This window comes from Medicago sativa, chromosome 4 (assembly GCF_051527215.1).
Source record: "Medicago sativa cultivar Bolivia chromosome 4, Bolivia_mono, whole genome shotgun sequence".
NCBI lineage: Eukaryota > Viridiplantae > Streptophyta > Magnoliopsida > Fabales > Fabaceae > Medicago > Medicago sativa.
In genome coordinates this window covers 9,314,364-9,339,739 of record NC_140752.1, presented here as the reverse complement: position 1 = coordinate 9,339,739, position 25,376 = coordinate 9,314,364, and the positions used below count along the sequence as shown (strand labels likewise).

General features: G+C 37.0%; 1 protein-coding gene and 1 non-coding gene across 2 annotated transcripts; both read left to right on the top strand.

Annotated features, from left to right (window-relative positions):
* The first annotated feature begins 5,581 nt into the window (after window positions 1-5,581).
* Window positions 5,582-5,687, top strand: LOC146926099 (small nucleolar RNA R71). Its single transcript, XR_015009237.1, has one exon. It is a non-coding gene; the product is annotated as a small nucleolar RNA R71 (small nucleolar RNA).
* A 5,485-nt stretch (window positions 5,688-11,172) lies between these two features.
* LOC146926098 (plant UBX domain-containing protein 7-like) lies at window positions 11,173-13,068 on the top strand. The gene is made up of 5 exons (XM_085708071.1): window positions 11,173-11,577; window positions 11,681-11,971; window positions 12,066-12,162; window positions 12,285-12,454; window positions 12,697-13,068. Exons 1-5 carry the CDS (start codon window positions 11,215-11,217, stop codon window positions 12,874-12,876), a joined length of 1,101 nt encoding a protein of 366 aa, XP_085564197.1. The 5' UTR covers window positions 11,173-11,214; the 3' UTR covers window positions 12,877-13,068.
* Window positions 13,069-25,376: the final 12,308 nt, after the last annotated feature.

Below are 25,376 nucleotides of genomic sequence, written 5' to 3'. Positions count from 1 at the left end.
CCCCCCAAACAACTCTCACTAGAGGTATCTCCTTGCCTCTCAACGTCTTCACCTTGCGATCATCAATCCTCAAAGGTAAAGTTTCTACCGTAAGGTTGTCTCTAACTTGCACATCATCTCTAGGAATGACATGTGAAGGATCCGCTACATACTTCCGAAGTTGCGACACATGAAACACATCATGCAAGTTCGAAAGATGTGGTGGCAAACCAACTCTATAAGCCACTGTGCCAATTCTCTCAGATATTTGATAAGGACCAATAAACTTCGGAGTCAACTTCTTGGACTTCAATGCACGACCCACACCGGTCATAGGAGTGACTCTCAAGAACACATGGTCACCCTCTCGAAACTCAAGGTCCTTCCTACGCTTGTCATGATAACTTTTCTGTCGACTCCGCGACGCTTTCGTATGCTCTCTTATCATCTTGACCTTCTCCGTAGTCTGCTGAACTATTTCAGGTCCCAACACAATACTTTCACCCGACTCAAACCAACATAAAGGAGTTCTACACCTTCGACCATATAAAGCTTCGAAAGGTGCCATACTAATACTCGAGTGGTAACTATTGTTGTACGTGAACTCTATCAATGGTAGGTGACTGTCCCAAGCTCCACCTTGCTCAAGTACACACACCCTCAACAAGTCTTCTAATGACTGAATCGTTCTTTCTGACTGACCATCTGTTTGCGGATGATACGCTGAACTCAACTTCAACTGAGAGCCCAAAGCTTCTTGCAAGCTCTTCCAAAATCTCGAAGTGAACCTCGGATCCCTATCCGACACAATACTCGATGGAACACCATGCAACTTCACAATATTATGAATATAGATCTCCGCCAACTGAGCTACTGAATAGGTGATATTAATCGGAATGAAGTGTGCCGACTTCGTCAATCTATCGACAATAACCCAAATGGCATCATGCCCTCTTTGCGTGTTTGGTAAACTCGTCACAAAGTCCATGGAGATGCTATCCCATTTCCATTCCGGCACATCTAATGGTGTCAACAAACCAGCATGCTTCTGATGTTCAACTTTCGATTTCTGACAAGTCAAACATGCATAAACAAATTGTGCGACATCACGCTTCAATCCAGACCACCAAAACAGTTTCTTCAAGTCATGATACATCTTTGTAGCTCCCGGATGGATACTCAAGCTACTTCTGTGACTCTCTTCTAAAATCAACTTTTTCAATTCATCGTTATCAGGGATACAAATCCTGCCTCGGAATCTCAACACTCCTTGATCATCAACCCGAAAATCACCATCTGCATTCTGATTACTAGCAACCATCAAGTCTACAAATTTCACATCAACTTCTTGTGCTTCCTTGATACTCTTCAAGAAATCATTATTAATCTTCAACATACCCAACTGCACACTCTGAGGTGCCAATTCACAAACAAGACTCAAGTCTCTAAACTGCTCTAGCAATTCAAATTCTTTCACCATCATAGCCGACATGTGCAATGTTTTCCTACTCAAGGCATCTGCAACCACATTGGCTTTACCCGGATGATAATTCAAACCAAAATCATAATCCTTCAACAACTCTAGCCACCTTCTCTGCCTCATATTCAACTCCTTTTGATTAAATAAATATTTTAGACTCTTATGATCACTAAACATTTCAAATCTGGAACCGTACAAATAGTGCCTCCAAATTTTCAACACAAAAACCACAGCAGCCAACTCTAAATCATGTGTAGGCTAATTCTTCTCATGTATTCTCAATTGTCTTGAAGCATAAGCCACTACCTTGCCATCTTGCATAAGCACACCACCTAAGCCTAACTTGGACGCATCACAATATACAACAAAAGGTTTATCCGGCTCTGGTAAAATCAAAATTGGAGCCGTCGTCAATCTTCGCTTCAACTCATTGAAATTATTCTCACACTGAGCATCCCACACAAAAGCTTTACCTTTACAGGTCAACTGAGTCAATGGAAGTGCCAACTTCGAAAATCCTTCGATAAATCTTCTGTAATAACCAGCCAAACCAAGAAAACTTCTGATCTCCGTAACTGACTTAGGAGTCTCCCATTGCGATACCGCTTCTACTTTCGACGGGTCAACTGCAATACCACTACCAGAAATAATATGGCCAAGAAAACTTACTTCACTTAACCAGAACTCGCACTTTGATAGTTTTGCATACAATTTCTTTTCTTTCAGCACCTGTAAAACAATCTTCAAATGTTCTGCATGCTCTTCTTCAGTCTTAGAATAAATCAAAATATCGTCAATAAACACAACAACAAATTTATCTAGAAAAGCATGAAAAATTCTGTTCATATACTCCATGAACACTCCAGGCGCATTAGTAAAACCGAAAGGCATCACTTTATATTCATAGTGTCCATACCGTGTCCTAAATGCCGTCTTTTGCATATCTTCATCCTTCACCTTAATCTGATGGTAACCTGACCTCAAATCAATTTTACTAAACACACGTGCACCCACTAGCTGATCCATCAAATCGTCAATTCTCGGAAGTGGATACCTATTCTTTATCGTCACTTTATTCAACTGACGGTAATCTATGCACAATCTCATGCTACCATCCTTCTTCTTCACCAACAATATCGGCGCTCCCCAAGGTGAGACACTCGGTCTTACAAACTTCTTATCAAGCAATTCTTCCAACTGCTTCTTCAATTCTACCAACTCGGAGGCTGACATACGGTAAGGAGCCATCGACACAGGCTTCGTACCCGGCACAAGATCGATCGAAAATTCAACCTCCCTTTCTGGTGGCACATCTGGAATCTCATCAGGGAAAACTTCAGGAAATTCATTCACAACGGGCAATTTATCAATTATCGACTGATTCTCTACAGACAAATACACCATCAAAGAAAACATCAAGTTTCCATCATGCTCTAACCGCTTCAGCTGCTTGGTAGATAAAAATTCTGCTCCACTCTCTTCTTCAGCGGAAGAAAAGTACACCGTCTTTCTAAAACAATTAATATGAACATGGTTGTACTCCAACCAGTTCATACTAAGGGTTACACAACAAACAACAAACAGGACAACAAGGACAATACGAAATTGTCACACAACACTACTAGGCTCGACACGACTCTACTAATTGGCCGGACGGACCGACCGGCTCTGATACCAATTGTAAAACCCCGTTCTCCCAACAGCGTAATATTAGTTAATTTAATCAGAGTAACCACACAACGGAGTGTCACACTGCTAATCAAAATTTCATAAATAGGAAATATCTATTTATTTAAATACCAACATTTAAATTATCTTACAAACTGCAGCGGAATAATTCTTTAAAATATAAATTTAACCAAATTCAACATCAATAAAAATCTTGGCACAAAGGCCACAACATAATTCAACTTTATTCTAATAGCAAGTCCTTTCCAAAATATGTGATACATAAAAGAAATGAGAAGACACTCGCGACGATCCCCATCCTAATATGTATCAGAGCCCTAGACACTTGAGCCAATCAACCTACAAGCCATCATTACCTGCACATTACCCACGGTCGAGGCAACATATACGCAGAAGGGGTGAGAAACTTATCCAATAATAATAATATATAATTCATCGAATTAATGAAAACAACAACATATCACAACATGCATCATTAATAAAGTTTATAAATAAATACATAAGCAACAACATAATTAATTTCAGCAACAAGGTACAACAACAACAACAACAACATTATCCACAATGACACCGACAACTCGACAATGCTACAACGACAACAACGACTCAACAATGCTACGACAACAACAACTACTCAACAATGCTACGACAACAACAACTATGCATCATGCAGGTGGTACCAATCTACGCGCGTTGAATGCTAAGCATTCCAGGGCATAAGCCCCCAACAATTTGGATGGTTAAAGCATCCCAGGGCATAAGCCCCCAACAGGTGAATGATAAACATTCCAGGGCATAAGCCCCCAACGGGTTGAATGATGAACATTCCAGGGCATAAGCCCCCAACAGATGTGAGTATGCAAATGGACTCAACTTGTGTATATCAACATACAACTTCAACAGCGACTACAACAACAACATATGTGCCTAAAACAATTATGACACACTCCCCAACTTATACATTAGATGATACAACAACGTCAACAACGGAATCAACAACATAACATGTATTTATAAATCAATTACATTCAGCTCAAGTCTAAAACATCCCCCAAAGCAATTAAGTTTTGATCAATAGAACATAAGTCAAATATCCATAAAACACCTCAACTAAAGCCCTAACACTTAAGTTTGAAGTTGGGAAACCAACCATAAGTTTTTGGACTAACTTGGGATTAGTTATGCTAAGTTTTCTTAAATTTTGCTAAAGACCCACTTGGACTATTTTTATCATAACTCAAAATCTACAAATCTTTTCCACTCCAAACCAAGGCCATTAGAAAGCTAACTCAATTATCTACAACTTTTATGTTTACACCGAAAGCTAATTCAAAACAGAAATGGGCGAAAAAGTGAGTGTTTTCCAGTTTTGGCTGACAGGAAATCGGGGCCCGATTTCGGCAGTTCGGGGCCCGATTTTTGTCGAACCAAAGCTGAAAAATCAGCTCAGAATTCGGGGCCCGATTTTGGCAGTTCGGGGCCCGATTTTGGACATTCACAGCTTACGGGAAAGACCAGTTTTCACTCTAAAAACCCAATTTTTGATCCCCCAATCACCCAAAATGAATTAGAACAATGTTTACAGGTTTAGTATACATCATAGGGGTGAAACAACCTATATTCATACAATTAAACAACATGTTTTATCATAAATTATCATCTAACATAACCTCTCAAACCCTAAACTCAAGAACAACAATTTCATCAATTTTCAATTTATATATCAAGATTATTGAAAGGAATCCCACCCTTACCTTAATTCAGCAACACCAAACGACAAGCTATCGCAATCGATTCCTTCCTAGCTCTCTCTTTGCCTCTTCTAGGTTTTCTCTCCAAAAGCAGGTTTTCTTCTAATGTTTTCACGTGAAAATGTTTCTCTCCCTTTTTCTTTCTTTTTACTTCAAAAATATCTCTCTTTTCTTTTCTCACCCAACTCCCTTAATTTCTATTAATTTCCACTTAATTCCCATTAACCAAAAATAAATACTATTTCTATAATATTTCTATTTCTCATATTATTTCTATCAAATAATAACAACATTCATTTAAATAATACACAACCCCAATATTCATATAATAAAATTGCATCATAACATATTTCATATAAAAATCATATAAAACATATATTTCACATAAAATCATTTATATAGCAATTAAAGTCATATATAAAATATTCACACATCTACTAAAATATTAGAATAAAAATGGGGCGTTACAGCAAGGATAGCAGTTTGTTCACTCACCCCAAACACTCCTCTTTCTTTCTTTTTCGCTTCAGCACGATACTCATTTCCAGCCATGTTTTCTATCAAAGCTTGGACTTCATGATCAGTTTTGCTCTTGAGACTACCTCCCGCGGAAGCATCTAAGAACATTCTAGTGTTTGGTGTTACCCCCTCAGTGAAGATTTGGAGGTATTGTTTCTCGGTGAACTCATGATTAGGGCATCTCTTAAGAAGCAAATTGAATCGCTCCCAAGCATCATATAATGATTCACCTTCTCCTTGCTTGAAGTTAGAGATTTCCATCTTCTTTTCCCAATACTTAGACATAGGGAAATATTTCTCCAAGAACTTCAGCTCTAACTCTTCCCATGTTTGGACAGTCCCGTTTGGTATTGTTAGCAACCAATCTTTTGCTCTTCCCGTCAAGGTGAAAGGAAATAGCCTTAGTTTCTTTTGTGCTTCAGTCACGGTGGCTGGTTGCACACAAAACTCGCAAGTTTCAGCAAAGCGGCTCAAGTGTTCATGAGGACTCATAGCTTCAGTCCCATCGAATTGCTTGTCCCTCAAACTGTTGAGGACAGTTGTCTTGATGTCGAAAGCTACGGGGTTAGCTGGTTGAAAAGTATGGGTCAGTTGACCGCGATGAGTAGCTAACCCGTAGTCTCCTAGCTTAGGTCTCGGTGGTACAACTCCTTCACCTTCCATAGTTGCAGATTTAGGAGAAGCAGATGTTTCAGATTCTGTTGAGAGTGGCTCTGGTATTTGTTCTCGAACACCCGGTGGAACGGACTGAGCTAACCTTTGCGACCGGACAGCTTTCCGAAGTGCTCTAGCAGTTCTTTCAATTTCCGGATCGTACTCTAAGTCGTCAGAGCTCTGTTTACCTCGCATAAACAGCAAAATACCTTAGTAGCACTGCACAACGCAAAGTAATCAAGTGAATATGAAAACAGAAAAAAATAAAAATTAAAAACAGAAAATTAAATTGCAAAAACCCTAAATTATAACGTAATTGCCTTGTTGAAATAAATCAACAGTCCCCGGCAACGGCGCCAAAAACTTGATAGGCGATTGGCAAGTGCACCAAATACTATCGAAGTAGTAAAAATATCGATCCCACGAGGACTGTTTTTAACTTCAATAATTCAATTGCGTTATGAAAATAGGATGTATAAAATTTATTTTGTTTTGCCACTAGGCAGTAGATTTGATTTGATTTTAATTAAATCAAGAAACAGAAAATAAAAAATTGTTAAGAAAATATGGGGAGAGATGAGATCAGATCCGTCGAATCCTCTAAGTTCCCCTAATTGGTCTACTGCACCTATTTGTTATGAATCCTCTTCTAATTTACGATGATTAACAAAATAGCCCTAATCAATCCCTTGAGTTAGGACCCTCTTCTTAAACTACAGCCCCTAATTCCTTAGGTGGTCTAATAATTCTTGAAGGTTTTACCGAACGTTAACCTATTATCACTAACAAACGATTATCTATTCCTAGACTAAACCTGTTTATTAGAACAATTCAATTAGGTCTAAGTTGAAAGCCATGGTCAGTGGTCATTCATTATCACAAAATCAATTTATATGTGATCAAGATATAAAAAGCATTAAGAACAATTGAATTGAATAAACTAGAATTGAATTCATAAACAAAATAGAGTTTCACAGCAACATGTGTCAATTAGGGTTACAAAGATTCATCTCGGATCTAATCTCTAAGAGATTTATCTACTCATAATCGAGTTTACAAATAGCATAATCAAAGAAATAATTAAAACATACATGAATTGGTAAAAGGTTGAAGAAATCGCCCTTCTAGCCGTCTCCGATGTCTCAAAATCGCACTTTGCTCTCCAAAATCGTAACCCTTGTTCTCACCAAAGAGTGCAGTATTTATAGAAGTCATGGGCCTGACCCGTCAAAATCGCGCCGCGCCATGTGGCGTGCCGCGATTTCCCTCAAAAAGGGAGGATGTAATTTTGCTTCAAAAATCGCAGCACGGCTTGAAATTGGCGTGGCGCGATTTCCTTCGAACAGACTTCAATATTTAAACTTTTTGCACTCCAGAACAGTATAAATTGCATGAGAACTCTATCAAAATGTCACAATAAGTCCTAAAAATTACGTAATGACAGCATGTCATCAATATCCCTCGCAGGAACTCAATTAAGAAGCAAAACGCTAAGCAAACAGAGTTATCTTTAACAAAACCTCTTTCAACCACAAGAAATTATTGTCCATAAGATGACTGTTATGAAGAGCTTCATTACCTACTTCCGTTGTGAAAACAGTGAGACACACTATTCACCGTATAACGATGAGAATGATGAAGCTTCCAAACCCAACTGTCTTCCATTTCAAACTGTAAAACAACTGAAGTTAAAAGCACAACACATACCCTCGCCAACTCCTCCTCCCATGTAAAAGTCCCTGCCTCTACTTTCACGCCTCTCCGTTCATATGGTGAGAGACATTTTTTTAAATTGGAATTATTAAAATCTTATTTGCAATATGTTATGTAACAAAATAGATAAAATGATCTTGGTTTGATTTTTAGTTTTGGTAAAATAAATGTAGTTCGAATCAAGAGGTAATGAAGCTACTTAACAAGGTGATAATGAAGCTACTTAACAAAATTTTGTAGGAAATTAGTTGTTGGAATAACTACTAAAAACACCAATGCAAATCTAATAGATTGTCTTAATGATGAAGAAATCAATTATAACAAATCTACAAGGGGGCAAATGTTGGGATACTAACTAAACACTGATAGATTCTTGAAGAGTCTGAACCCTCATGCAAAGTTATAACAGTACTAAGATGAATGCAAAGTTAGAACAACACTAAGATGAGGAAAAAGACTTAGGTCGTGATTAAGCCAATAATTGCATTCTGATATGATCCACTCGATCGAGCTTCATTGCTCCTAAGGATCACCACAATACCTTGTCTCACAAGTTTCCTACAAGAACTTCTATCCTACCAAAATCTAAAGGTTTGTTGAACGTTTGTTTGCTTCTTTTTACGTATATCTTCTAGAATAGATATATGGACCTTGCCCACCTACCTTAATGCACATATGATTATCATGTCTTTCATTTGGTTATGTACTGCATATCTTTTCTGTCAGAACCTTATGCCCATTATAACTGATGGTAGAATTGTATTTCACATGTTTTTGTCACCGTCATAATCTTATGTTATAGTTACTATAGATTCAGATTCAAGTGAAGAGGAGGATGACAAAGTTCAAAGCGCTGGCACCGCCTGCTTATCCAACCTTTTCAGAAGAACCCAAGTTATGCAGAGTTGGTGTAGGACTTCCGGATGGATGCCTTGCTCAGCGATGCTTCTTATCCTCTCAACCAATTTAGGTAACAAATGTTGTCATTTTGATATCATAGGAGCATCCGATACGTATCCAACACCAGACACTTATCTCATCCTGGAGTACTATCTGATCTTCATATGATATCAATGTTAAAGATAATGTTATAAGATAAACTATGAATCTAAATTATGAAAAACTAGTGTTCACGTTTTTCCCCCTTCTTTTTTTCTTCTTCGATCATCTTCAGGTGCATGTTGTTCATTTGAAGCTGAAATTGCAGAGTTTGATGAGATTTCTTGTAGCCTTCCATTGCTTGCAAGAGTTGAGGCTCTTGTTGCAGAGCACACAACTGTGGCTACCTGGTGGCAGCAAGCTCAACGACATTCTCATTTCTTTTCGCTTGTTTTTGGATGATTGATTTGAGCTGGTTGAGTTTGAGCCTCACCAGATGAATCACCTCCCAAGCTCAGATTCAACATTTTTTCTAAGAAACAAACAAATAAGATAGTTTGTTGAGAAAAATGCGAGAATTTATTGGAGATTCTAGTGGTTAATTACTTATAAGGACGATACCGTGAGGTTCTTTTTTGTCTTGATTGATTTAGAAGTTTATTCAGAGGCAAGTAAAGAATGATCAAGGGTTGTTGAAATTGAACTTAGATACATGACAAACGATTACGATTCAAACTCAGACTCGATTTTTTTTGTGGAAACGAACCAGGGTTATGGAGAAGGATGTAAGAAGTGATTAGAGAATAGCTTTTTTTTTCTTTTACAAGTATTTCTAGTCTACGAGCAACTGAATGAACCACCTTGAGCTCGTATGGTTTAAGTGCCCTAACTATATGGCAGGATATTTCCGAGATGTCAATGAACAAGGCGTCATTCTATTATCGACAATATCTTCTGTTTTGTCCAACCAAATTCAAAGTATCTTCCCTATTGGGCCGAATGCCTTTGAGAGAATTGGGATTACTTATTTGTACAACTTGATATTCTTTGTCTTAACATGCAAGCTAACCTTGACTTATCAAAAATAAATAAAATTTGATTAATGATTGTTGAAGTAGAACTTAGATAATACAATAACAATTCAAACCACTACCGGAGAAAACACTTTCTAAGTCAATTAAAAATGATATCTCAATTATTCGTTTATTTGTATCGTGCAGATTCTCATGATGGATTTGTAATATATCAACATGATTTGCTATGGAGTTTCATAATGGATGTTTTATTTTTCTGGTAATATCACTTTTTCTTAAGAAGTCAAAATGATAGGACTATATTAACCAACACACTAGTTTCTCCAAGCATAACGTGTGCCAAGAAAACCTAGGCAAAAGTATAAATAATTACAACGATAATAAAAAAATTCAAAAGAGTGAAAAGAAATAGGAAAACATACTAAACAACCGCTTTTATGCACATAAGTGGATTAAGCCTCCAAATATGATAGTAAAAAAGAAGGGAAATGTTAACCGGTGCCCCCGGGGCACTGGTTAAGGAAGCAAAAGTAGAAGCTTTTGCATTGAAAATTGTGTAATCAATGCTTCAAAAGTCAAAAAAATGTCTTTTTCAATTTAATTTTTCCTTTTTTAGATACCTTAACCAATGCCCCGGGGGAACTGGTTAACACAACCCAAAAAACAAAAGTAGCATATTTCGATTTCAATAACAGAACTAAAACTTAATGTTGTCAAGTAAATGTTGCTTATTTTGCTCCTTTTTGTTGAAAAAGTCGGTTGTTCCTTTCTTTTCAAAAGATTCAAACACAAGAGAGCCATAAATGATACAAAGATAATTTATAATTCTTTATTTTTTTTGGTAATATCACTTTTATTTATTTAGTTTGACTCAAACAATTTAATTTTTTTTGGTAATATTAACCAACTACATTTGATAAATATGTTAATGGATAAATTTGTCTGATAGCTACATCTCTTCATCACTTGAGGGATGTGTATACAATGGTTATAAATTCACTTCTTTAAGTGGATGAGTGGGGAACACGGGGTTTGAACTTTGACCATCGCAATATCAACCGAGTTATGCTATACAATGAGTTATGTAAAATAAGATATTCGTATAGTGATAGTGATGTATGCTATCATTTGACTTAAAACCACTATGATCAATAGATGTTTAGTCGAGTGCTTTGTTATTGTTGTTTGTAAAAAGATGTTGAGTCGGTTGATGAGAACTCCATGAATCACGATGAGTAACATGAAATTTGCCCATGTGTCCGATATTAAAAGGTGAGAAGGTATATGCATGCATTGTGTTCAATGTAAGAATAGGGGTAAAAGGGTAAATTAAAATTATAATATGGTATAATGATGGGACGTGATTTGATAAATATCTTGCCTTGTTATAAAAGCTTGGGAATACAAAACCCTGAAATCAATCGATTATTAGGTTTATTCATTGATTCATTCATTGAGAGTGTTCGCCTAAAATCAATCATCGAGGTGGAAACAAACCCTAATTCCTCAACCAGGAATGATGTTATCTTCTTTAGAAAAAGCATCCGTCTCTATCTTCCTCGAAATCGCTAGAGGCAACACCACTGCCACTGCTAGACACTACCTTAAGTCTACGAGTTGGAATGTTGAGGAAGCTCTTGAGCGGTACTTGTCTGGAGATCATGACGATGATGATTCAATCATGTGTGGAGATGATGATGCACCCGAAGCCAATGCCGAACAAGAAGAACCAATTAAGTTTGAAAAGGAAAAGAGGAGGGTTTGTGAATCAGACCTAGGTGCCGCGACCGCCTCTACAACATTCGCAGAGACGGAGGACAATCTTGCTTCTCTCTATCGCCCCCCTATTCATCTAATGTTCAATGCTTCTTTTAAAAAGGTATATTCATATTAGTTGCAAATCTTTATATTTTTACTCGAATTGCTTGCAATTGTGTTCGTTTGTTTGACCAAGGTTTGTTTGTTTGGGTGCATGCATGCAGGCAAAATGTGCTGCATCTATGCAGAACAAGTGGTTATTGGTAAACATACAATCTACTAAGGAATTCAAATCACTTATGCTTAATCGTGATACATGGGCAAATGATGCTGTTTCTCAGATCATTACTACAAACTTCATATTCTTGCAAGTATATGATGATACAACTAAAGGCAAAAAACTATGCAATTATTACATACTCAATTCAATTCCTGTTGTTCTTATCATTCATCCCATCACTGGCCAAAACATGCGCTCTTGGGAAGGACTAGTTCAACCTCAAACTTTATTAGAAGTATGCATCAATCAAACATTCATTATTCACACATAAGTCTTGGTTGGGTTCTCTTGTTTTTTAATAATATTTCTTACTGCTAAACTTTGTTTAGGGTTTGTTAACATTCCTTGATGTTACTCCTAAAGATCACCACAATACCTTGTCTCACAAGTCTCCTACAGGAACTTCTATCCTACCAAACACTGAAGGTTTGTAGAACGTTTCTTTATCGTTCTTTTCTATCTAGAAGAACCTTATGCCCATTACTGATGGTAGAATTGTATTTCACATGTTTTTGTCACCATCATAATCTCTGTTCATGATGTTACAGCTACTTTAGATTCAGATTCAAGTGAAGAGGATGAGGACGAAATTCAAAGAGCGCTGGCACCGCCTGCTTATTCAACCTTTTCCGAAGAACACAAGTTATGCAGAGTTGGTGTACGACTTCCGGATGGACACCTTGCTCAGCGATACTTCTTATCCTCTCATCCAATTCAGGTAACAAATGTTGTTCTATAGGATTTCAAGGAGAGAATTAAAAAATATCTCGTAGCATATGTTTGAAAACTTAATTTTTTTGAATAATTGTTGGATATACATCCGAGTATATATCATAGGAGTATCCGATATGTATCCAACACAGACACCCATCTCATGTTGGAGTATCTGTATTTCTATTACCAGTTTATTTGTCTGTTTTGGATCCTATGAGTGACCCTGACCCTTTGTTTCTTTTGAAGCTGCTGTGGTCATTCATTGCTGTTCAGCTGAAGGAAGATGAGATAAAGCCATTTAAATTAACTCATGAAATCCATGGAGCATCTAAAAACCTGGACTATGGAAGTAATGCAACATTTGAGGAATCAGGCCTTGCCAACTCTAGCCTTGCAGGCTCTATGATTTCAGTGACATGGGACTGAGTTCAGAATTTTATTTTCAGACTCAAGAATTGGGATTGGTAATATATGGACCATGAGAATCAGGCTGGTTTATACTAAAAGAAAAAGTGAAATTTTATTTAAACTTTGTGTATAAACTATGAATCTAAATTATGAAAAACTAGTGTTCTAACAGAGTGCCCGTTTCAGGTTTTTTTTAAGGAACTTTCACGTTTTTTTTTATTGCACATGTGAATCTAAATTATGAAGGAACCTTCATCCATTTTATATAGTCAGTTACCTTGAGGGTCAAAAATCAAATAATCTTCTACTTTCATAGGGGAATCTCTATTTTTTATTTTTTTTATAGAGGTAAACCAAATTTCGTCCAAATGATAGGGGTGAAACTCTATTAACCCTCAATTTTATATAATGATATAAATATTGTTAGAACTTCTGGAGAGATTCTAAAATTTGTTATATAAATGTTTGATATGGACAAATCTAGTTGATTATATACCAAAATGATTTATACTACATGTGAATAATTGATGAATTTTTATTTTTACAAATCTTATTTTCTATACCTCTTTACACAAAAGACCTCAATCCTTTCAGTTTTTTCTTTAGACCTCGTAAAAAATTGAGCCGACTTGCATCTTCAAATATGCAATTGTATAAGCCAGACCTCTGGTTTGTCAATGTTCGATTTCTCTTCTCCTTTTGTCACTATTTTATGTATAAAAAATAATAAAACCTATATTTTTATTGTATTTTTATGTTAGTAGTTTTATGAGTATAAGCATTCATTTAATAAATAGGAAATAGCTAACTAATAGTAATAGAATCTTAGTTTAATACATCATATGGTCCCTTAACTTATTTTTGGTTTTCAGTTTGGTCCCCTAACTATAAAATGTCTCAATTTGGTCCCATAACTCTTCTTCCGTTACCTCTTTTGGTCATATCCGTTAGTTTTTAACATCAAATGTCTAAGGTGAACCATATTTAAAGATGGTCCACCATATGCCTTACTAAATTTTTTAATCTTAACCATTTGGTTTTTTTCTTTAAAAGAGGACAGTTGATCATGTAGGGTCTATTGTAGTTTACTGTGAACCACTAACATCTAATCAAATCCATTCATCTTCTTCTTCCCTCGTCTCTTCCTTCATTATTTCATGATCTTCAACAACAACTTCATCAATAAAATCTAGAAAATTCTAAAAAAATAAATAAACCCACTCTTTAATCACCACGCAATCATCATTGTCATCTTCATCTATCATTATCAACACCCTTCTTCCTAAATATTATTCTTCATCTTCATATCACTTTTCATCATCTTCATAAAAAAAAAACCAAAAAATCAAAAATTAAAAACTGAAATTATGTTTTTAAAAACTCAATCTTCATCTTCTTATCTCTCAAAGACCAATAAATTCATCAAAATTAGCCCAACAACATATAAATTTTTATGAATCTGAGTTTGCATAAATTTCTTTTGCAACCTCATCTTCTTCTTCTCTTTTTTTTTTGTGAACATCAAATATTATAAATAAACCCAACTACTCAAGAAGAGAAGAAGGGACACAGGAAAAAACAAAAAAAGCCCCTTTTATAACCGCAAAGGCTCCCAATAGGAGGAACAACACGCTGCCAAACTAACAACAGAGCATATGGCAGCTGTGAACTTTCCCAAAAGCTTCAAAATAAAACCCCACACAAACAACAACACGACGGAGAATACAACACAAGACAGCCGCAAACCAAGGGATAAAAACCAGCACCAAAATCACCCATCGGAATTATCGGATGTTCCAACAACAACCTCAATTGAATTCAATCAGTTTCCAATTTTGCTGATTCAAAAAAAAAAAAAAATCAGTTTCAATTTTTTTCAAGAAGTGGTGAGTCAAGATTTGAATTGAAAGGTTTGGACTTTGAACATGTTGATGAGTTTTAAGAGGGATTGTGGTGGTGGTGGTATGCGTGAGACAAGATTAGTGTGGTGGTTTGTGTGGCTATGAGACCCATAATGAAATTGAAATTAAATCATCATGTTCTGGGTTTTTATTTTTCAATCCGTTCTTGAGTTGTTAATTGATTATGAGATAGAGGGAATAGTAGAGATATGAATTGATGTTGAATCTTTGTTTTATTTGTTGGTTAAATGTTGATTTTTTTTTTTTCTGGATTTTTCTTGTATATTGTATGAATTTTGTATGAATATGAAGAAGTGGTGGAAGGAAAAAGATGGAGAAAGGGAAATTTTTTGGTGTTGGTGGTTCATTGTTGTATACAATAGACATGCAATCGAATGGTTAAAATCATATCAAAAATATTAGACATTAAAAAACTAACGGAGATGACCAAAAGAGGTAACGGGAGAAGACATAAGGGACCAAATTGAGACACTTTATAGTTAAGGGACCAAACTGAAAACCAAAAATAAGTTAAGGGACCAAACGACGTATTAAGCCTAGAATCTTTATAAAACCACAACCGATAATTAATAAGTGGGAAGTCCGATGATTGAACCCCAATCCCAACATGTATAATGTAATATCTCTACATTATCTCTATCAACTGATATAAGCTAACGGGAACCCCTCATTCTTTTCTTAAGGGTAAATAAGTAAATATTTGTTTCTTTAAATATTACAAATACAAATATTTCTTAACATGATTGAAAACATGAAGGTTTGTCATATTGTTCTAAACTTGTTTTTATATTTCTCTTGTTTCAAATCATAGCAAAGAAAATATCATATTAATTTTATACAACATTGATTCATACTTTTTGTTATAACAGGATATTCAATATTTCTATAATAAATATGTTTATACAATGTTGTTGGTGAGCACCTATTTTCCTTAAAAACTAAACATAAGCCGCTATTCAGTGGCGGAGCCAGAAAAAAAAACTCAGGTGGGCCACTAAAATGACTAATAATAATAATTATTACTTTGTTTGCAAATGACAACATGTGATGATTAAGTACATCATGCCGTCAATAGAAAAGTAGCAGCAATATTGTGACAACCATGGGAGAGGTGTGTGTGTATATATCAATTAATAACAGACTTTACAGACAAAATTCTAGAGAGGATGAATACATAATACATTGAACCCTTTGTTCATAAGTAAAATTAAAGGATCAACAACTTAGGTAAGTAAAATAAGAATATGAATTAGTATAATTAAAAATCAACAAAAAAAAAGAAGCACATCAACTTTATGTAATTTGTACAAAATGAGAACCAATCAAAATTGTTGTTTCACAAATATATTTATAACTACGTAGAATCAATACGCTGAAGGGACTAGATCCTCTCCCGTGACAGGAGAGGTACAATAAAATCTTGGCCATTTAAAATAAAAGGGTTATTAAGAAACATATGAGAGATAAAACATTAAAGGGTGTAGATTTTCACATGAGAAAACTATTGAGAAATTTACTCGAAACAAGAAATAAAACATATGATATATCAAGTCAGACTGTTGGCTTTTGACCTCTCTCTCTTCGTTGGCTTTGGATAAATAACTTTGGGAGACAGAGGAGAGGGTGAGGGAAAAAATAAGTTGAGTTTGTGTGAGAAAAGACAGGATGGGCCATCATGTAAATTATTTATAAATCAAGGGTGTTTTCGTATTTTCCCTTGTAGAAAAAAAATTACTTATTTTTTTGGGGTGGGCCGTGGCCCACTTTGGCCAATATTGGGCTCCGCCACTGCCGGTATTACAAGAGGGTAGAGTGTGCCGCATACTTGTTACATTGACTCAGTTATGCATGAAAATAATTCATAAATTGGAGAAGTGAAGATGTAAGTCCAAATCCGTTGCATAATAGATGAGAGGTTGATCGTAGTTTCTTTCAATTAAAATTTGTGAGATTTTCTTTTCCAACCATCCTATTTTTTTCACGTGTCTTACAACATTTCAGTTTATATATATCGAATGTTATAAAAACACCCTCGAACACCCTATAACATTTCGAATTTCATAATCCGAATAAGGTGAGAAGGATGAGAAAACAAACACTCTTATTTATAGAGAACTTTGGTGCACCGAAAACGTATATGTTTGAAATTATTGAACTATATCAATTATTAAAAAATTAATATATTACACATGAATAAAGGAAAGTTTTGTTTGGTTGCAAGAATGAAAGGAAAGTGAACAATAAGCTCTATCGATAATCCTTTTTAGATGGTAAAACCAACCTTTTTGAAGACTGCGTACATAGACCTAGGCTTTGTTTGCATACTTCTCTTGTTCCAAATTCAGACAAAGAAGATTACATTAATTTTATTTATTTTAAGATTCATTGCTTTTGTGATATTAGGATTAGGGAATAGGAAACGCACGCATGAGAGAGAACAGAGAGTGATCACCGTGGTGCAACTAGGGCAAGCCTAGGGCAACCACGTCGGAGCAAATCTCCGGTTGAGAGGAACATTGGGGGGGATAGGGTTCCAGCCGGGGTGGCAGAAAATGGGGGGGATGGGGGAAATTGGTCTGTGGTCAGGTCTAGGAAGCGGAAAGCGACGCAACCGGAAGCAGGACGAAGGGACAGTTCTAGGGTTTCAATGCGACAAGAAGATGAGAGTTATGGGCTGCAGGTTCGACAACGAGGAGATTTTAGGGTTCACAATCGGTCTGCAAAGGAATCAACATACGACGATCAATCGGCTGGGGTAGGAGCTGCGCGTCCTCCAGCAGGGGGTGGTGCACAGGCTAATTCCACATCCACTCAGCGATTGGCTTCTGATTCAAAACAACAAGGCAATGTTCATTCAACTACTGGTAACAAGGTATCATTCTATTTCACCAATATTCCGGAATGTTTGCCTGTTTTTCTTCTAAGACAACAGTTTGAGGTTTGCGGTGTTTTGACTGATGTATACGTAGCACGTCAACGCAATGCTAGAGGTCAGGTTTATGGTTTTGTTAGATTTTCACATGTAAAGAACGCTGACAAGCTATCGAATGCATTGAATAATGTCTGGTTTGGTCATATGAGGGTTTGGGCTAGAGAGGCTCGGTTTGATAGGTTTGCGGAGAATGACAAGAAACCGCTTGTAGTTTCTAAACATGTTAGGCGTCTCGAGGAGGTTGGGGGAAGGAGGAAGGAGGTGGTTACGGCTGATGGTGAGGGAGAAAAAAATGTGAGGCTTGGTGAGGGAGTAGAGGTGGAACTAGGAAAGGGAAGAAGAGGGGAGGGAGAAAAAAATGTGAGGGTGGGGAAAATTGAGGTGCCTGTTAAGGATGACATATGCAGGAAGTGGGAGGATAGAAAGGTGAGAGAATCACCGGTTTTGATGTTGAAGGAGGAGGAACGAGGGCCGAGGGTGGAGAGGAAGGTTAATGTTACATTTTTGGATGTTGATGAAGACGGGAAGGTTACTAGGGTGTCTGAAAGTGAGATGGATCGATTGGAGAAGCCATCTATGGCTGTAGCGTTGGAAGGAAAGATGGCTAAAATTGTTAAACTTCAGTATCAATCAGATAAACAAGACCGCGAGTGGGCTAGTGCGGGTATTGTGGCGACGGTTACTTCAGGTGAATCTATTTTATCTATTCAGCAACGGGTGGAAGATGCTGGTTTTATTACTATGGGTGTCATTCCGATGTGCGGTGATAAAGTCTTTATTCGTGGTAGCAATAATGAGAATATATGGGAGGTTTATAATTTAGCTAAGGATTTTTTTGGGATGTTTCTATCGGATGTGCAGAAATGGTCTTCAAAGAAGTTACGATATGAACGCGGCGCTTGGGTACGTGTTTATGGGACACCGGCTCATGCATGGAATATTAATTTTTTCAAGCTTTGTGTTTCGGAATGTGGTAAATTTGTTAGAGCTGATGATTGTACGCTTGATAGGGGACGAATTGACTATGCCCGTGTTCTCATCACCACTACTTCTTTGGAAGTGTTGAATTTATCAACGGATGTGTTGGTTGATGGTTCGACGTTTTCTATTAAATTGGTCGAAGAATGGGGGTGTAATCTAGGTGAGGATGCTTTCCTATCGGAGGATAATATTGAACAGAATTTGTTTAAAGATGAAGGCTTTGATAATTTCGACAGTCATGACATTGAGGGGGAAGGAGGGGAGGTCGAAGCTATACTTGATGATCTACGCAACGATTGGAAGGAGCATGAAGCATCTGCTCCTATCATTTCCTCTGTGAAGCACGATAACAAATCAGTAGAGCATGAAGACTTGAATGTAGCAGTGGTGCATCTTTCTCAACAACCGTTACAAGTTAATGCACCATGCAGCGTTGAGGCAGTAACGAAGGCACAAGGCAAATCAGTACCTAAAAATTCAAATGGTGGTTCCTCAATGGTTGAAAGTACTATAAAGATTATTTCTTCTCCAGGAGCTACTAAGAAAAATAATTCATCTATGAAGCATGATACCAAAGTAGTGGCGTGTGAAGCAGCTGATCCTAATATTCTTTCTTTGAAGCATGACATCACTAATGTAGCGCTTGAGAATTTGAACATGGTAGTGGGGCCTCTTGATCAACAACCTACACAAGTTACTGTACCATGTATCTTTAATGCAACAAGGAATATACAAGGCCAATCACTACCACCAAATTTAAATGTCGGTTCCTCTTTGGATGGAAGTATTAAAAAGTTTATTCCTTCTTCTGGAGCTACCATTAAAAATAAAGGCGGTGGGTTCAGGTATTCGTCTCGCAATTTGAAAAGAGTAGCAAGGATGCCTGCTAAGGATAGGAGGGAAATTCTAAAAATATTGAAAAAGCAAGCACAGGAACAAAAAGCTAGATTCATAGCTAATTCTAGTAGAAAAAGGGTACTGTAACATCTAATTCATCAAAAATAGATTCAACTACTTCACTTTCTTCAGTTAACAAAGACTTGGAGCACTGGGTGTCGCTACGGAGTGGTTTGGAGGCGAGGGACAAGGATGTGTGTGATATTGGGGAGGTGTTAGGTGTGAAGTTTAAGGAGGAAAACTTGAATAAATTTAATACTTTATCGAAGGAGGGTCGGAGGGAGCTTAGATAGCAGGTGGGGAGGATTTTGGCAAAAGGGGTGACGGGAGGGAGCGGAGGAGGTAGTCAGTAGGATCTGATCGGTGGTTGTGATTGGGGTGTGGGAAGGTAAGAATGAAGATTATTTCTTATAATGTGCGGGGTTTTGGTGGTTTTGAGAAACGAAGCGAGGTTAGGAGGATGTTGTCTGAAAAAAAGCCATATGTTTTATGTTTACAAGAAACTAAGTTAATTGTAGTGGATGATGTGTTGTTTCAGTCTTTATGGCCGAACCCGTCGGTGGGGTTTTCGTTTCAACCGTCAATTGGGGCATCTGGTAGTATTTTGACGGCGTGGGACCGTAATGTTGTTGAAGTATGGTCGACGTCTAGGCTTGCTCATGTTTTGGTGATTCGTGGGAGGGTTATTCAGACTGGTCACGAATTCATTATTGCTAATGTTTATGCACCTTGTGACACTGTTGCTAAACAGTTGTTGTGGGATACACTATTGCCTTTTGTTATACACAATAATAATGCAAATTTGTGTCTTTGCGGTGACTTTAATTCTGTCCGATCTATTGAGGAGAGGAAAGGTCGGGGTACTATTTTTCGTCAACATGATTCTGATATTTTTAATAAATTCATTGATGATGGTTTTTTGGAGGATTTGCCGATTTGTGGGAGATTATTCACTTGGTATCGCGGTGATGGGTATTCGATGAGCCGTCTGGATAGGTTCTTGTTGTCAGTAAACTGGTGCTCTGTTTGGCCAAATAGTGTTCAAGTGGCAAACCAGCGGGGTCTGTCAGATCATGTTCCGTTGGTGTTGTCAGTGGATGAAGTTAACTGGGGACCGCGCCCTCTTCGTATGTTAAAATGCTGGGCGGATTTTCCTGGATATGCACAGTTTGTTAGAGACAAATGGAATTCTCTTCATATTGATGGGTGGGGTGGTTTTGTCTTGAAAGAGAAGCTAAAGTTGATAAAAGGTAGTTTAAAGGAGTGGCACCAGAGTCATGCTCAGAATCTGGAGAGTAAGTGTTTTGCGGTTAAGGATCGGATGTCATCTCTAGACATTAAGGGAGAGGCAGTCGCCCTTGATGAGGAGGAAGTTGCCGAGCTCAATGATTTGTCTGTGAATTTGCACTCATTGTCGCGAATACAGACTAGTATAAGGTGGCAGCAGGCGCGTCTTAACTGGTTAAAGGAGGGAGATGCTAACACAAGATTTTTTAATGGGATCATGTCTTCTCGGCGGCGTCATAATGCTATACAGTTGTTACATGTCAACGGTGTCCAAGTTGAGGGAGTTCAAAATATTCGTGATGCTGTTTATTATCATTTTTCAGCTCATTACAAAGCCTTAAGTATGGATCGGCCAGGGGTGGAAAATTTACAATTTAACCGTTTGACTATGGCGGAGTCGAGTAATCTTATTCGACCTTTTACTATGGATGAGGTGAGAAAGGCGGTTTGGGACTGCGACGGTTTTAGGAGCCCAGGGCCGGACGGGATCAATTTTGGTTTTATAAAGCAATTTTGGTCGGAGTTGAAGGATGACTTTATGCGTTTTGTTGTTGAATTTCATCGGAATGGGCGGTTGACTAATGGGGTAAATTCCACTTTTATTGCTCTTATTCCCAAGGTTGACAGTCCTCAAAGATTAAATGACTTTCGTCCTATATCCTTGGTAGGATGCCTCTATAAGGCGTTGGCTAAGATTCTTGCCAACAGACTTCGAGATGTTATTGGAAGTGTGGTCTCAGATTCCCAGTCAGCCTTTGTTAAGGGGAAACAAATTTTAGACAATATTTTGGTAGCGAATGAGGCGGTTGACGACGCACGTCGCCTTGATAAGGAAATGTTGCTCTTTAAGGTTGATTTTGAGAAAGCCTACGACTCGGTTGACTTAAAATACTTAGAGGCGGTTATGGTTAGAATGAATTTCCCGACTTTGTGGAGGAAGTGGATGTTAGAATGTGTCGGTACGGCCACAGCTTCAGTGTTGGTTAACGGCTGCCCCACGGATGAGTTTCCCATCGAGAGATGTCTTCCACAAGGTGATCCTTTGTCTCCGTTTCTGTTTTTACTGGCTGCTGAAGGTTTTAATGTTCTTATGACGTCGTCAGTAGAGTCAGGATTGTTTCATGGTTATCATGTGGGTCAAGGTACTGAACTAAGTCTTTCTCATTTACAATTTGCTGACGACACTTTGATTATTGGCAAAAAAATGTTGGGCGAATGTGCGATCTATACGGGCTGTGCTAGTGATTTTCGAACACTTGTCTGGTCTTAAGGTGAATTTCCAAAAAAGTTTATTGACTGGAGTGAATGTATCTGATACCTGGTTGAATGAGGCATCTCTTTTGTTGAATTGTCGAGTTGGGACTTTTCCCTTTGTGTATTTGGGCCTTCCTATCGGAGGGGATCCTCGTAGGTTGGATTTTTGGAAACCGATTGTGAACAATATTATCTCTAGATTGTCGAACTGGAAAAGCAAATTTCTCTCGTTTGGTGGTCGCCTGATTCTCCTAAAATCTGTCCTATCATCTCTTCTGATTTACTTTCTTTCCTTCTTCAAGGCCCCCACAGGTATAATTTCTTCTCTCGAATCTTTATTTAAAAAAATTTTTTGGGGAGGAAGTGAGGATTATAGAAAAATTGCGTGGGTTGACTGGGATTCTGTTTGTTTACCGAAGGAGGTGGGAGGTTTAGGTGTCAGAAGACTAAGAGAATTTAATATTGCTTTGCTTGGTAAATGGTGTTGGCGTATGTTGGTTGATAAGGAGGGTTTATGGTACCGGGTCTTAAAAGCTAGGTACGGGGAGGAGGGTGGGCGGCTGAAGGATGGGGGTAGGAAGAGTTCGGTGTGGTGGCGGATGATGACTGACATTCGTCAAGGTGTCGGTTTAGGTGTAGGGGACTGGTTTCGTGATAATGTGCGTAGGGTGGTAGGCGGTGGTGATAGGACTTTTTTTTGGACTGATAACTGGGTGGGAGGAGTGCCCTTAAGGGTGCAATTCCCTCGATTATTTGATTTAGCCGTTGACAAGTGGGTGACGGTGAAGGAGATGGAGAGTAGAGGTTGGATGGACGGGGGCGGTGCCTGGGAGTGGAGGAGGCGCCTTTTGGCTTGGGAGGACGAGTCTGTTACAAATTGTTCTTTCTTGCTGCATGATATTGTTTTGCAGGACAGTGCTCCAGACAGATGGCGGTGGCTACTTGATACCGTTGCCGGTTACTCCGTCAAGGGGACATATCAGTATATTACAACATCTGTTAACTCCATAGAACGGCGTATGTTCGACGCTGTGTGGCAAAGGCAAGTCCCTCTTAAGGTCTCTGTGTTTACTTGGAGGCTCCTTCGTCAACGACTTCCAACTCGAGATAACCTTCTTCGTAGGGGAATTATTCATCAGGATGGCACTTTTTGCATTGGGGGGTGCGGCTGTGCTGAGACTGCAGCTCATCTCATTCTTCAATGTGAAGTCTTCGGTTCAGTGTGGCACTATGTTTATCGGTGGGTAGGTATTTCTTTTATTGCTCCAGCTACAATAGGCGACCACTTTCAGCAATTTGGTCAGTTGGCAGGTTTGTCGAGGTCTACTCATTCTTTTATGACATTAATCTGGCATGCTTGTGTTTGGGTTATATGGAAGGAAAGAAATATCAGGATTTTTCAGCAAAAGTTATTGACTTCGGATCGTTTAGCAGAAATGGTCAAGATTATGTCTTTTAATTGGCTTAAGGCAAATATGTCCAGCTTTGCCTTCAGTTATAATGACTGGGGACAACATCCTTTATTATGCATGGGTGTGCTGGTGTAGCTTTTTGTTTATGTTCTTCTGTTATTCGTTTTATCTTTTGAAGTAAGACTGTAACTAAACTCTGTTTATGTTGGGTGTTCTCTTTTGCACATCTTGTGCGAGATGAATCACCTTTGGTAATCTAATATATTCCATTTTGGCTTGTTCAAAAAAAAAGGATTAGGATACCAATGTATTTTGCCGGTGTTGTTGGTTACGTACATAATATTAATATTTGTGTTATATGTATACTATTTTTTTAGTCTATTTATAGTATTTATTAAAAGTTCATATAGCTCAAAAGTAATAAAAGAAAAAGATAACTCATATTATAACCTGGAATTTATTAAATAAACTGTTAGTTTCTACCAACAATATAAAATAAAAAAATCCTAGGTACTAAGTTGAAAAAATCATCTAAAGTGGGTGTTTAGAATAAAAATAATGAACATGTGCAAGTAAATAAAAATATTTCCTTATTCTTGAAAAAATCCTTATAAATATATAAAAGTGATTAAAATAAATAATTTAATAGATAATTATCTAAATTTTTCTCTATCAATTTTTTATTTAAAAATGAATAGAATAATTATTAAATTTGACAAAAGCTATGCTAAATCAAATATGAATTAGTCTTCGTGAGCTTAGCTCAGTTGGTAGAGACAATGTATATATAGGCTCTGTTTGGTAAAAATAGCTGATTGCTGATAAGCTAGCTTATAGCTTATAGCTGATAGCTGATGACTGATAGCTTATAGCTGATAGCTTATAGCTGATGACTGATAGCTGATAAGCTAATTTAAGTGTTTGGTAAAATTAGCAGTTCCACTAACTGATAAATGTAAAATGACATAAAAGGTCATCTGTAATTCATAATAAAATATATTTATATTAATATTTAAGTATTTAATAATTTATTATTTTTAAAAGTAATTTAAATTTATTAAATTATTTTTTATTGGCTGAAATTTTATTTTAATTAAATGTTTGTACTTCATAAAACAATTATATGTAACAATAGACCATTATTATTATATGCATTTGTTTAGAAGAATTATTATTAAATGTTTTATTAACAATAATAGATACTTACAACTCTTGTCAAAAAAAATAATAGATGCTTATAATGAATATTATCTTTTGAAAAAAAAAATTTGAATGTTACATGTACTATATTATTAACAACGGAAGGTATATTTGAATGAAAAAACTTATTAAAAGTTGACGTGCTGAAAAAAAATAATGGAATGTATATTTATTCTATGAAAAAAATAATGGAAGGCACGCACGCAGTGAAAAAGATATGTGCAACTGGACTATTACACAGGCAATGAAATAAACAACATAAGGGTAAAAGTGGGTTTTGATAAAAATAATAAGGGTAGAAGTGAAAGAAATATTAATAAGGTATAAGCTATAAGCTCAAACGCTACTTTGGAATAGCATCTGAAAAATAGCTTATGCGCTCGTGAAATAAGTTATAGGGTGTGTTTGGTAAAAATAAGCTATAAGCTAGCTGATAGCTGAAAAGCTAGCTTATAGCTGGTGACTGATAGCTGATGACTTATAGCTGAAAAGTTAGCTTATTAAAATTAAAAGTGTTTGATAAAATTAGCTGTTGAAGTGGCTGATAAATATAAAATGACGTAAAAGGTCGTGTTTGTTTAATTTTTAATATAATCACATATATAATTTTTATTACTTAACATATTTCTTTTT

Bases quoted from the DNA above. Each gene is read 5' to 3' on its own strand.
- LOC146926098 (XM_085708071.1), top strand. From the start codon at position 11,215: ATGATGTTATCTTCTTTAGAAAAAGCATCCGTCTCTATCTTCCTCGAA. The intron at 11,578-11,680 runs GTATATTCATAT...GCATGCATGCAG, and splicing joins TCAATGCTTCTTTTAAAAAG to GCAAAATGTGCTGCATCTAT. The intron at 11,972-12,065 runs GTATGCATCAAT...AACTTTGTTTAG, and splicing joins AACCTCAAACTTTATTAGAA to GGTTTGTTAACATTCCTTGA.